This window comes from Amblyomma americanum, chromosome 1 (genome assembly GCF_052857255.1).
Source record: "Amblyomma americanum isolate KBUSLIRL-KWMA chromosome 1, ASM5285725v1, whole genome shotgun sequence".
Lineage (NCBI taxonomy): Eukaryota > Metazoa > Arthropoda > Arachnida > Ixodida > Ixodidae > Amblyomma > Amblyomma americanum.
In genome coordinates this window covers 473,156,073-473,170,334 of record NC_135497.1, presented here as the reverse complement: position 1 = coordinate 473,170,334, position 14,262 = coordinate 473,156,073, and the positions used below count along the sequence as shown (strand labels likewise).

Sequence of the window (14,262 nt, the reverse complement as noted above, 5' to 3'; positions counted from 1 at the left end):
CTTGGAGGCTTGTAACAAATATATAATTTAGACGAATTTTTTCTTGAGTTCATTTGGGTTTCGGATTCATAAGCCGAAAGATATGAGTTGCGAGTCACTGACAACCCTGAAAATTGGCTGCAGCGGTGCCGCTCATGCTGCTAAGCACAGTGGTGGGCACGACTAAGACAGTCGCTAATATTCCCAAAATTTGACTGAGTAAACAGAGCACTTCTTTTTGAACGGACCAGTGCTCCAGGTGATGCTGTATCATGCTCACAATGTGTTTGCAGTGAAGCTCGTTAACAGAGAGCCCAAATGTGCAAGAAATTATATGACTACGAAAGCTTAATAGTAGAAAATGAAATTCTGTTGACTCATTCACCACAGGAGCTGATAATGCCCTGGACAAATCTGACGCGTTCATTTTCTTCCCGTCAACCAAGCTTTACAAGAAAGCGCCTTGACGACTAATAACTTTCGAGCTCGTGAAGAGACTCCGCCGAGTTTAAAGGGCTGAAGACAAAACTTCACATGCAAACAAACAACCGTTACGTCAAGGTGCTTCCTGAGGTGTCTACAGCCGAGACCGAGATTTCCGGTACAAAATCTTCTTTAATTAATATTTCATGTTCCTATTTGCTCTTATGAGCTAATTTTATGTTTACTTGTCCCTAGGTTTCTTCCAAGCGAAATACCTGAGACCCAAATAATTTTTGTCTGTGCTGCTTTAAATGGAAGGAGAGGTTTCCGAATTCTAAGCAAGATCTTTGAAGTGAAAGTGTTTGGATGCACTCGATGCTTCTGTATACTGTTTGTTGTGCCATTATGGTTTATCTTACGGTTCGCTATACGTCAATTCCAGCCCCGAGATTCGGCTCGCTCCACTCGGACGCTGAGACGGGAGCGCGTCTGCTCGAGGCAGCTATTGCCGGTTACTTGAGCGTTGAACTGCGCATTTTGCACGTTTTACCGTGGAACCCATTTTGAGGGACCTCTTGGGCACAAGGCTTTTTATTCCTTTCTTCTTTCATTTACTGTGAGAGACATGGCATTCCGGCACACTCGAGACGCTGGTCTTGGATGCTGCCGAACAGTGGAGCTTCAGTCGCAGCAGTTGGAATGATGCCGTGCCCGCCTGCTATGCTCCCTGCTTTCAATGGTCGCTAGGTCGTGACAAACAAGGTGAAGTCTGGAATAACAATCACGTGGCTGGAATGAACGTGCCGGCGGTGACTGCAGTTGAAGACCTTTACTATTGAAGCCTATGCTGGACACACGCGACATTATAGGAACGGAATAATTCGCGCGGACAGGATATGTGACTGGGCGAGACATTCAACTACCGCCTGATAAAATAAGCCTCATTTGCCTCGTCGCCAGGGTATTCTGAGTCCGGGGACGGCTCTGGCAAGCTAATACGAGGCTCTCAAGATGAGTAATGCAGAACGTTTTATGAGACGGTGACACTGCTGTTTAGAACTTTAAAGCAGTTGACACTGAAAAGACAGCTAAGAAGTTGGTATGTTTAGGGGGTTTATGCGTCCCAATCCAACTCAGGCTATGAAGGACACGGTAGGGAAGGTCTCAAAAAATGTCGACCACCTGGGGTTCTTCAACGTGCACAGGTATCGCACAGTACACAGTCGTCTAGAATTTCGCCTCCATCGAAAACCTGCGGCCGCGGCCGGGATCGAATCGAACCCGCGTCTTTCACGTCAGCAGCCGAGAGAGATAAGTACCCAGCCATCGTGTCGGCTGAGAATTAAGTACACAAACAGAATAGAACAAACTAGACAATCCGAAAAATAACCTACACTAACAAAGTCTTAATGATGATTTTACATTTAGAACCTGCGCGAGTGGTAGGGAGTCTCTGAACTCGCGGAGGAAATCCAGATGACTGGCCACTTGTTTTTACCCATGTTCAACCAAAGAATATCTAGTCACGCTAGGTGTAAGAAAGTTTGTCCAGGCGCCGTGTTGGCTTTTGCCTAAAGGCAGAAAACTATTTTAAAAACCGACAAAAATTATCACTTTCTGCAAAGGCATGACACGCCGTTACCCATGTCTTTATTTCCTCATCGGCGAATACAAAGCCCGGGCTCCAGGTTCGGATCGGCGGGCGGTAACAGTCGAGGTGCCTTTTTTTTAATAGTCCTCGCACTCCGTTATCTACGGTGTTCTTAGGGGAGTAGCCCAGGTCGGAGGAGAAGCTGCAGAGTGCAGTTATAATAATAATAATAATAATAATAATAATAATAATAATAATAATAATAATAATAATAATAATAATAATAATAATTGGTTTTTTGGGGAAAGGAAATGGCACAGCATCTGTCTCATATATCATTGAACACCTGAACCGCGCTGTAAGGAGGGAGTGAAAGAAGGAGGGAGTGAAAGATGAAAGGAATAAAGAAGTGCCGTAGGGGAGGGCTCCGGAATAATTTCGACCACCTGGGGATCTTTAACGTTCACTGACATCGCCCAGCATACGGGCGACTTAGCGTTTTTCTTCCATAAAAACGCAGCCGCCGCGGTCGGGTTCGAACCCGGGAACTCCGGATCAGTAGTCGAGCGCCCTAACCACTGAGCCACCGTGGCGGGTGCAGTTATGAAGATGATTATTTTTTCTCGCGCAACGGTGCCTGTGGGGAAGGTGCGCCATGTCACAAGGTGTTTTCATCTACTGAAGATGGGGTCAGGAAACCCTTTATGAAGTATTTCACTCGAAAGAAGCCGCGCAGCATGCAAGGGGAATGCTTATGCCCTTTGTATCTCCGGCGGGTAATTGAGGAACTGTGCGATCGAACCCTGCTCCTCCGGCATACACGGCCGACATTCAAGCGACTAGACCACCGCTGCCGTGGGGTGACATCGGTGCGCATCGCATGTCAGCTGGACCCATGCGCTCGCCCCTTGACTGCGCATGGTGTCTATTTTGCTATGCTAGTTTTACAAGCGAGAAAAAGCGAAATCATAAAGGAATAGCTGTATGATAATGCAGGAGGCAGTTCCGCATTGTTTGCTTTAAGCCAGAAGCGTGTCTGTTATAATTCGGAGCTATCGAATAAGTATATGCACGGCATGGTTGTTCACGAAGAGTGTGCGGTGTGTCTGATGGCATTAAAGTAATCTGCACTGCTTTGCGAATATTTACAGCCCAGAAACTTCACCTTCGATCTACAAAAGCTATGTGTCGCATTTTACGATCTCCCAGTTTCTCTCATCATGCAAGTCTCGCTGTGGAGTAAGCATTGTGTGGTAGCATTGACAACTACTTTCGACCGTTGCACCCTTTCTGACTATAATTCTAGCTAGATGCTAGCTATATTGGTAACTGAACAAATTCACGCGATGGGCAGCGCTGCGATTCAAGCACTGACGTCACGGCGCCCAGCAGCGTGCACGTTCAATATTATAGGCACCATTCTGATGCTCTTTTATGGCAGCTATCAATGCAAAGACAAACGCATGGATTTTTGTGCATGCGATGACGAATTGTTGAAAAGGCGTATTTAGACCAGTGAGCGGCCGCTAGTTCTCACCCAACTTGGAGAAAAATTTTAGGCGTACAGCGCAGAATCCTGAAGGTTAATTGATGCGAAAACTAGAATAAAAGAATTGTGGGAATGAAACTGACCCACCCCTACACCACTATCAGATCCAAACTCTTGCTCATAATTCGGTACCTGTCTGCTGTAACCCTACAGCAGCTGTGAAAACTGTCGAGTGTGTACGCCGCATTTTCAAAAAATTATATAAACTTTATTCGTACAAAAATCAAAGTCAAACCATTATTATTGTCATGATGAGCGAGAAGTCATTTTGGGCGAAAAGATAATTTGAGTATATTTACAGGGTCACTCTGGAGAGGATTATCAATATTTTTTCCTGGCAAAATTCGAACTTTCCTCATTAAATGCCTTTGCTGCCACTTGTCTTGCGCCGAAAAGAGTGAACGAATTCACCCGATGGACAGCGCTGCGATTCAAGCACTGACGTCACGGTGGCGTAGGTTCGTAGTTGAAACTGCGTTCCCCGCCGCTCTGCTTCAAACAGCGCGATTCTCGTATGATGTTCCCGGAAAGAGATGTAAACTCACCCTTAACGTAAGCTTCTTGATTGCTCGCGGCAGCCGTTACGAACTGTTAGCAGCCGGAACGAAAACTACCGTCGCCCGGACGTTGAAGGCATCTATTCGCCGCTGCTATCGTCGTTTTTTTAGCGTTTGCAGTAGTCTTACAATGGATAAATTTGCCAACCCCACAACGAAGTTCTCGCAAGCAACTCCTGTTTGCACTTCAGCGACCTCAAATACATAGAGCTTGCTATGCTTTTGAGAGCTTAGGCTGCTGGTCTGGCAGGACAGGCAGAGCGCAGAGGAGTCGTTGGCTTCGGGAGCAAGCCAAGCTACTAATGCGGCAGTTGCCGGTACAGAACCACCGTCATGACTGATTTGTAGAGTGCTACCTAGGGAATATTTAAACTGTGTAATAATAGTCCTCGTAGAACACGTTGTGCAGCCCGTCATACTGCGATTGGCACATTGCCGAGGCGAACACTCCTAGCAGTGCGTTTGGCTTACTTCGCTCGTGCAACATTACTTAGCCATACGTACTTCATTTGTCGCAAATGTGTGCCAAGGCGTGTACTTGGTTCCAGGAGCCGTTAGAGGGGCACTTGAAGTTCCTCTACTGCTTCGAACTTGTCAGTAGAAACCCGTCTAAAGTGAGATAACGCCCGAACGCAAAGCGCGTTGTTGAGAAGAACCAAACCACCCCAACACATCTGGCCGCTTGTTGCGCAGCGGAGCATGGTTTTATTTGACCTCCAACGTTCAGGATGCCTTTGTTCCATCTTCCATGTGCGAAAAATGTGCGACAAAAAGGCACCAGCATTTGAAAACCAATACTAATTTGAACATAAAAGCGCGTAGTATTCATGCGCGATCGTCAGCTTCACAAATGCGCGCTGCTTTTCAGGAACTTCATTATCGCACTTACACTTGCGAGATATAGCTGTAGGATCGATAACTGTATTTTAGCTCTCGTTTTTTCAACGTTAGAAGAACTTTCTTTTGAGTAAGCATTATCTTTCTTATGTTCAGCAGCTGATGTAGTATCGATGCAAGCCAATTTCAATTTCTCCTCAATTTTCTTTTACCGATGTGTCGTGGGTACCGGAGGCATTGGGAATAGCTGCTTTTTCACCAATGTCTTGCTTGCGCGCAGAATTTGCCCCAGTCATCCTGCATTCATGATGGGCGCCTTGCGGTGAAGGACAGACGCCACTCTGCCACGGGAACCTCGAGAGTCGTTCCAGAGAGATCGCACACGAGAGAGAGCAACGAAAGGCCGCAACGTCAGGTGCAAGTCCCTCTGCATTCCCTGGTGAAGGCTGCAAACAGCATCGGGCGACCGGCTGTCCAAGGTGCGCACTTAAACAAAACGACGAGGAAAGAACACTTATCATTCGAACATGAACTTTTTTTATATTCACGCCGCAGTACATGGACATAAAGTATATAAATAGCAGGAGGGCCAAACGTCGAAACTGAAAATTTGGCGTCCTTTACATACTTGTAATTCATAAGAAAGAAGGCGTTTTAATCCATAATCTTAATGCATAATGAAACATAATCTTAATCCCTAAGAAAGAAGACGCCAAGGACTTGAAAATTTAATGACCGGTCTGCTTACTGTGCGTTGCCTACGAGGTATTTACTAAGGTAATCGCAAATATAATCAGGACAACCTTAAACTTCAATCCACCAAATGATCAGGCAGGCTTTCTTAATGCTCTACAATAGACCATATTAACACCACCAATCAGGTAATACAGAAAAGCGCAGAATGTAAAGAACCCCTGCAAGAAACCCTTGCTTGCATGAAAGCGTTTGCCTCGGAGGAAACCTCAGCAGTCGGGCCTGCATTGCGGAATTAAAGTGTAGAATAGCCTTATGAGAATATACTGGAAGATAGCTATAAGGAGTGCATAGCTTCCGTAGTCCTTCATAAAGTCAAGAAAAAAAAAATCCCAAAACGAACAGTATCACACAGGAGACACAATCTCGTCAATGCTATTCACCGCCTGGTTACAGGAAGTGTTCCGTGGCCTGGAATGTGAACCGTTGAGATAAAAGATTATGGAGTATACCTAAGTAATTTGCGAATCGCTGATGACATTTTCTTGCCAAATCACTCTGGATATTAGTTGAAAATTATGCAGAATGAGTTAAACAAGCAGGGGGAACTGCAGGTATTAAAATTAGCATGGAGAAAACCGAAGTAGTGTTGAACAGTCTCGCGAGGAAACAGCAGTTCACAGTTGGCAGGGAGGTGCTGGAAGTGGTAAGGGAATACGTCCTGCTTAAAGGGACTCTGAAACACCTTCCGAGGAGAGCGTATAAACTCTTTCAATCAATTCATTCTGTCGTTGTGAAAACCTGAACCAAATAAAACACTTCTGCACGCAGCAGAAGAGCCACAATCACGCACGAAATTTCGTGAGGCCCTCCGGACGACTTTTTTATTTTATTCCCGCACCCTCCTCAGTCGCTCACACCTGAGTATACAAGGTGAGAGATGGCAATTGGTTAGTTGTACCGAGAGCTACACTTTGCTACCAGGCAAGATTTTTTCTGTGGTCCAGAGAGGTTATTTGTGCGCATGCGCCGTTACCATGGCAACCGAAGAGGAGCAACAGGTTTCGTCGTGCGCTTCGCTGTCGCCGCGGACGCGCGCCCGCTCCACCGTTGGAGCCGTGCGTTGCGTTACTCGGATGAGCAGTTGTACGGATGCGCCGATACCATGGTAACCAGAGAGACCCTACATGTGTGTCGTGCGCTTCGTCACCGCCTCGCCGTACGCCAATAAATCACCCTGAACCGCGCGTCGCATGCGCAGCATTGCGTATAAAAGGCGGAGATGCAATCGACCGCTGTATCACAACGTTTGATATGTAAGCACATGAGAGTTAAGCCGCTGCTAAATGGAGGTATAATAAAGAGAAGATTAACCCTTCTGATCCTGAGGTTGCGGCCTCGCACTTGGTAACTCAACAAAGAGAGAATTAGAGTATGAAGGCGAATAGAGGAGCAAAGACGCCCGAACAGAGAGAAGAACGGCTTGCCAAACGGAGACTTCAGAGTAACGAGCGTAATAGGCGGCACATAACCGCCGAGATGGGGCCCAATCTCTCTCACTGCATAAACACACAGTGACCGCAACAAGCTATGCCAGGGGAACTTACCTCTCGCTAAGTATATCATGGCATAGCCGAGCTAAGCCGCCGCCAATTTTTTTTTTCAGACGCCAGCCAGCTACCATGGCCGTGTCAGTAAGCCCCGTAGCTCCAGCAGGTTAGGAAGCTTCGCCCCCGGAGATGGGGCCGGCGAAGGAGCGCGACCTTCCAGCGTGAAAATCTGACGACAAAAGAAGGAAAGGCGCGTAGACGCGAATTCAAATTTTGATGGCAAATAACTCAGCTTCTATAAAGCGCACCAAAAAATTCTTGAAGGATAAGATTCGTGAAGCGGCGTGCTTTAAAATCCGAGGAGTACCGCAAATTTATAAACGCCCCTCTCAGAGCCCCTTTAAGGCAGGTTGTGGCGTCTGGTCCGGATCACAGAAGAAAATAACTGGATGAATAAAAATGACGGGGAGTTGATTTCGGCAGGTTTTCTCATGTCATGAATGGCAGTTTACCGATATCCCTCAAAAGAAAAGTATGCAACAGCTGTATCTTACCGGTGCTTACCAACGGGGCAGAAACGTCGAGAATAACGGAGATGGTACAGCTTAAGTTAAGGACAATGCAGCGAGCTATGGACAAGGAAATGATAGGTGTAATGTTAAGATACCGAAGCGGGCAATGTGGGTGAGGAAACAAACGCGTGTTAATGACATCCTAGTCGATCTCAAGAAGAAATGGGCTTGGGCAGCGCATGGAATGCGAGGCCAAGATTACCGCTGGTCCTTAAGGTTAACGAATTGAATTCCAAGAGAAGTCAAGCGTAGCATGGGCGGGGGGTGGGCGGATGAAATAACGAAGTTTGCGGGAAAACGGTGGGGGCAGCTGGCCAAGGACAGGGTTAGCTGGAGAGACATGCAAGAGGCCTATGGCCTGCAGTGAGCGTAGTCAGGATGCTGATGATGATACTTATATAAACAGAGTATGATTAACCAGTGTATGCACAAGAATTCCAGCTGAAAATCAAACAAACAATAGACAAACAAATGCACAGTAAAATTTTTGTGAAACACAGTTTCTAAAGAGAAGAATGTATTAAATGTCTATGGATTCTAACAAGCGTTTTAAATTTTTTTGAACTTGTACAATGGCCTTGGGAATTTCAGAAAGGATGAGTTATTCCAAGTGAAAATACCAAAGAAAGATTTTATTTGCTTGCTATTGTTATTTTCTTTTGGAAATAAGAAAGGTTTAAGAAGAGCTTCAAATCGGCCTAGTTGGTTTGTAATCTTCGGCATAGTTATTGCGCTACTCAAGTTTACACAGACAAGAACGACACACACCATTTGCGCCCTTGCGCACATATACCTTGCGCTCTGTGTGTATGTGTCGTTCTTGTCTGTGTAAACTTGAGTAGCGCAATAAGAATGTCGAAGAACATTTTTGACACAGAAGAACGCATCATAATAATATTAGTAATTTTATTCGCAGGGAAAAAAATAACACAGATAATTTTTGAAGATTTGAAAAAGAAGACAAGGAGACATGATTTCTGTCGTGTCTTCACTAATTACGCACTTAATACATGGTACAATTGAATGACTGCTGCAATTGCTACTCCTACCTGAAGCTAAAATAAAATTTTAGTGTTCTGTCAGACAATACTATTTCATTCCCTGCAAGGATTTTCAAGAAGACAAGGTGTCAACTTTTTGTAGTCGTTTCGTGATCAGTCCACCAAAGCACAATTTGTGGTGGCATGCGAATTGTAATTTTTCAACACAAGTTCGAACATGAACAGTGTACCTTTACTGTCGAATTGAAAATGAATAAGTTTTCTGAAAGAACTGAATCGAATTCATCCGAACCGAAAATTTTTGCGAGCATTCGCAACTTCTGCGAGAAGTGGGAGCAAATGAATGCTAGCGCAAAATAGATGAATGCGACTCGGTTCGCAGCTTTACGCTGCTACGATCTATGCTGTAATAGGTATTGCTGTCAATAGAGGCCCCACTGATCTGTAATAGGCTATAGGCAGCATAGGGTCTCTCGGTAGAAACGTTTACCCAGGTAAAGAACGTTGTTGAGGCAGTGTTATCTGAATGATGAAAAACGTTAGCATATAAAGTTGTCTGTAAGATGCTAGTTTTCTCTTTCTTTCTTGTGAAAAAACTTTCAGAAACGTCTCAGAAATAAAACAAAAAATCTCAGAACTTATCTATATTGAACAGAGAACGGTTCCGCAATGTTTAATTTAATAAGATAATTGAAATTGTGATAAAATACAACTTTAACATTCTTCCGGCATTAGCATCATGTGGAGGTGGCGACAACAGTCATGGTTGCCGGCATAACCCCAATGTTCTCTCTTAATCTTGAGTACTGGTTTCTGACTACACTCATCAGAATTCCAGCAACCAAGTGCAAAATCTTCTAAGACGTTTTCTGCATAATGATTTAAGCCATACTGTAACTATGCTAGCGTAGCTGTTTGTGATACACTTTATAACACTGAAAAATGGTGGCAGTTCCACTTGAGGAGGTTGTTTTTGTATAACGCAATATTCTTCGCTAAAATAGTCTACTTACAGATATGTTTATAACAAAATGAGGAGGCAGTAGACATGGCTGCGTGAAGGAGATACTGTATCACTGCAACTATACACAATATAATAAGGGGGTATCCACGCGTTGTCCAGCATGTAGATTCAGCGGCGCAGACCGAGGCAGCTATGTATCAGGCGCATAGACATGCTCCTGGGAAAACAAACAGCTGGGCGACGCCACACGCTCTTCGCGCCATCTGCCATGACGTCAAACCTCGCTCCTCTCCGCGCAGCCTCCCGCACCCGCCCTTACTCTTACCCGCCTTTACGCGCTTAACACCTAACCAACGTATTCGGTTGTGGCATCTATGGGAGCCACTGAAAGCCCCCGTACACTCACTGCATAAAAAACATGTGTCGAAGTTAGTAATCAAACCAGGGCCTTTGGCGTTTGAGGCAGAGAAGCTAGCACTCCGCCACGACGACTGAAGAATTAATAATGAATAAAGGCGCATCTAGTGAATGCACGGGTATAATACATTAACTCTTCCGATCCAGAAGTCGCCGCGCTTTCGATACGTATATCCTGGCCTAGCAGAGCTAGTCCATTACCAATTTTTTAAAGCATATGCTCTACTACGCCCAGTTTTGCAAAGTCGTACATCTCCGGTTAGTCCTTGAGCCGTATCAGCGAGACTCTGGCATATAGAAGTGACATCACGCCTCGCCATCACATGACTGAGAGCTGCGCCGCGGCTCTCGCTTCTCATTCTCGCTGAAGTAAGTAGAAATAATGAGCAGATCGGAGTCGTACTAGCCTATAGATGTACACCGGGTAACCGGAAGTTCCCTACGCAAGCGCAAAGGCAGTGGCGAGGACAGTTGGAGCCACTGCGCATGTGAGGGCCGGCGTCCAGAAAGCCGGTATACGTCTACGCTAGGATGACTGCGCTCTGCTGCTTTACATCTTGCTACGTATTGCTGCCGACCGAACTGGCGAGTGATGTTACGGCGCGAAATAACGTATCGTGCTTTACAGGGGGTAAGCAGCTGCTTCGCGACTTTGGCCGCGCAGTCAGAGCATGAGCGGTGTGCGGCTGGCTGGGCCGTCAGTGAATTTCTTTCAGCTCAAGCGTGAGGCCGAATCGGATCATCCAACCGATGTAGGTCGTTGGCAAGCCGCAGCCGAGCCAGAGAGCCTGCCGAGGTCCCCGAACAACAAGAAGCCAGGCTAGCCCTGCCCTAAAAGCTTACCAAGCGCAGAACTGTGCCAAGATCGAAGCAGGAGCAGCCAGTTCGGCTGCGGCCGCGGCCGATGGAAGCCTGTGTAATCACTTGTAACACGCAGCATACCCGCGCTTGCGCTCGTGAAACTTGGTTCAATGATAATCAGAGGGCACTTGCCAACGTTTCGACAAGAGGAGTTGTCTTCGTATTGGCAAAGCGTTCATTATTGGCCGGGTTTATATGGGGTCATCCCTCCGAGAAGGAAGGCCAGGTGAGGTGGAGGATGGAGTGAAGTGGAAATGGTGTTAGCTTGAGGGGGGTGAATCTTGCCCAGGCATGACGTCTGCTAAAGTTGATTGAAAAGTTGATTCACTGGCTTAGCAGCAACCTTGTGAAGCAGAAAGGAATCGGGGAGGGGGGGGGGGGAGGCGTGGAGAGGTAAGGAACGTGGGCTTCAAAGGCTGGTGCTCAGATACGGCAGGTGGCTTGGTACGACTGGCTGCGTTGACCTCAAAAACTGTGAAAAAGAACTAGGATAAGGAAAGGATTTGGAATTCAGGAATGTTCATTTCAGAGTTTTGCAAGTCTACGATGGGTTATTAAACGTTAGCAGCCATCATGCCTGGACAAGATTCACGCTCCCCATACTAGCACCATTCCCACTTCACACCCTCCTCCCCCTCGCCGGGCCTTTTTCCTCGGAGAGACGACCCTATTTAAACCCCGCCAGAGATGAACGCTTTGATCACATGAAACATTTCCACCTGTCAAAACGTCAGCAAGTTCCCGGAGGTTTTCCCTCCCGAGATCCCACTGTGATTGCCACGAACCATCTGACCATTTTTTTTACCAATCATAGTCGGTGCGGTGAAGAAACCAAATACCATGATTGGGTGCTCGGAATAATCTAATAGCTTGACTTGTGGAGCTTTGAGTAGCGTGACGCTTGAGAATTTATTGCCATGAACTCTTCGTCAGTTACGAAAACAGCTGAGCCGAGGTACACTATGGAGGTAATAGCAGCTTGGGCTGTCGGCAGCCGTTCCTTTTTTTGTGATGGGGATTGCTTCTTTACCATGTACTCTATGTAGGTAAATTTTCCAACCAAGCTGGCTCTTCTTGTACTTATCTTACAGCGGTTGTTCCGCGTTGCTGTGCATACACCCTAGAAATGTTGAGTCCGCACTGTAAATATGCTCTTCCTTGCGCAGAATACGTTGTCATGGACGCTGTATGACGACTAGATCAGCTCTGCGAACTGTACTTGGAACGCTGTTGTGGTGAAATTTGCTGACGCAGTTAAATCTGTCTCGGCGTCTCTTCTGCTCTCGACAGCGGTCACCTTCGCTGCGTTGATTCAAGACTCCGGTGCACTTGCTTTTCGATGTTTCCTCGGAGGCTATGGTACATCCTGGGTGAGAGAATTTCGCCTCAAAACGAATTGCTGGTCACGTTTTGATCACTCCTCCTATTGGCTTTCAAATAGAGGAGTAGATGAAATACCAGCCAGTGGACGGAACGGTTGAATTGAGGCAGTAGTTGCCTCTTGTTGAATTGGTCGAACTATTGTCATAAACTTGTGGTTTTTGAGATATTTGCTCATATTATAATGCAGTGCTTTAGGCTGTAATGGAAGACACATTACATCTTTCTAGCAGGCGGCGTTCACGGACACACTGCGACGCAATGTCGGTGACAAACCTGTCTGATACAGTTTGTTCGGGCGAAAACAATTGCACAAGCTGGAGAAGTTTCGCAGTGATGCGACGTATACCTTGACTGTTTCGCCTGGATACTGACAGCGGTTCTGAAATTGATTCGTAATGACGACCACATTCGGACTGACTGAAACCTCCTCTGCAATGAATGTAATTGCTCTTGGCATTTGTATGATAAGAGGCCAATCGTTCGTGCACGTTGTGGCCTGCGACGTACAATGGCGATAAAATGTTTACGAGACGCGCGTGTGTTGTAGAAAATTTATTCCAGCGTGGTTACGTAATCCAGTAACCTGATATCTGATGACGTAGGAGTGAACGTTCGTGCTCTATCCAATGGTAGCAATACCACGCCACTGCGTGGCGAGGCAGGGCTACAATATGTGTTTTGTAGCGAAAGCTACACTGGCACAGAGGAATACCTCGAGCCGTTGCCTAGCAACAGCCGCAGCTGGGAGCACGCGGCGCGCTGGCCGCGCCATCTGGCATGACGTCATGCCGCGCACCTCGCCGCGGAGCTTCCCTTAGCAGCTCTTTCGCGCTTTCGAACGTATTCGCTTTCGAACGTAACGAACGCTTTCGATTGCGGCATCTATGGGAACCACTGAAACCCCCGCACACTGACTGAATAAAAAAGAAACCTGTGCCGAGGCTGGGAATCGGACCCCTATCTACGGCTTTTGAGATGGAGGCGCTACCACTCCAACACGCCAGCTTTTCTTTTCTTCATTGCCGACTTCAGCACGTCATTTACAATCCAATACACGCGAACTATACAACACAGATGATAAATTTACGTCACCCGCACTTGGGGTTACGTAAACACATTGAAATTCGTGCATGTATAACAAAGCTTCCATTCTCGGAAGCCACTCACGCACTGGGTCTTGTATTTTTTGGCCTTCAATAACTCTTCGAACAGATTCACGAAAATACACTTTTATCAGTCTCGCGTCAATGCCCGCCTGTCTGATTGCCATCCTGGATCGCCAAACACTGTGCAAGCCAAATATGATGATCACGTCGAAAGGAACCCTGTCTTCATTGTCAACAGGCAAAATTTTGATTACGAAAACATCCATCGGTAAGTCTTTTTTACTCATGCTTTTGTAGAATGTCCCAAAAGAAAAAGGTTTCCTAAGAATCTAAGATGTGTTCAATCGTTTCCGGCTTTCAGCATATGAAACAATGAATTCCCCAAGGTACAAAAAAAACCCTTCTCTTATAGATACGTTTTGACTTCAAGAGTGTTCGTAAGGGGCTTAAAAAAGAAACTTTTAACTACACCTGGTACATCCCTGCTTTTCGCTCGTTCTAGAACTGTCTGCCGTGAATCTGCCCAGTGCAACGAAGTGTACAATAGGACCGGAAGAAAGGCATCACACAGGTCCTTATAAATTTTCTTTCGCGATACTTCTGGCAGATATTTCATTGAAAATCGCTCTTGCAAGACGTGACATGCCATGTACACCTCTTTAAGGAATCCAAACAGCCCCTTGCATAGTCGCCGAACTAACAACTAAATTTGGCAAGACCCTACCCAGCGTAACTTGACAAACAGTTCACAGAAAGGGGCCACTGACGTCTCGAAAGAA

At 46.2% G+C, this 14,262-nt stretch overlaps 1 protein-coding gene across 1 annotated transcript in view; it reads left to right on the top strand.

Moving 5' to 3' along the window:
- LOC144126335 (uncharacterized) overlaps positions 1 to 10,957 on the top strand; it is a 32,948-nt gene extending 21,991 nt beyond the window's left edge. The window contains exons 4-5 of the mRNA XM_077660407.1: positions 5,217 to 5,415; positions 10,836 to 10,957. Coding sequence (XP_077516533.1) covers positions 5,217 to 5,415; positions 10,836 to 10,957 — 321 coding nt within the window. The remainder of the gene's footprint in view (positions 1 to 5,216; positions 5,416 to 10,835) is intronic.
- Positions 10,958 to 14,262: the final 3,305 nt, after the last annotated feature.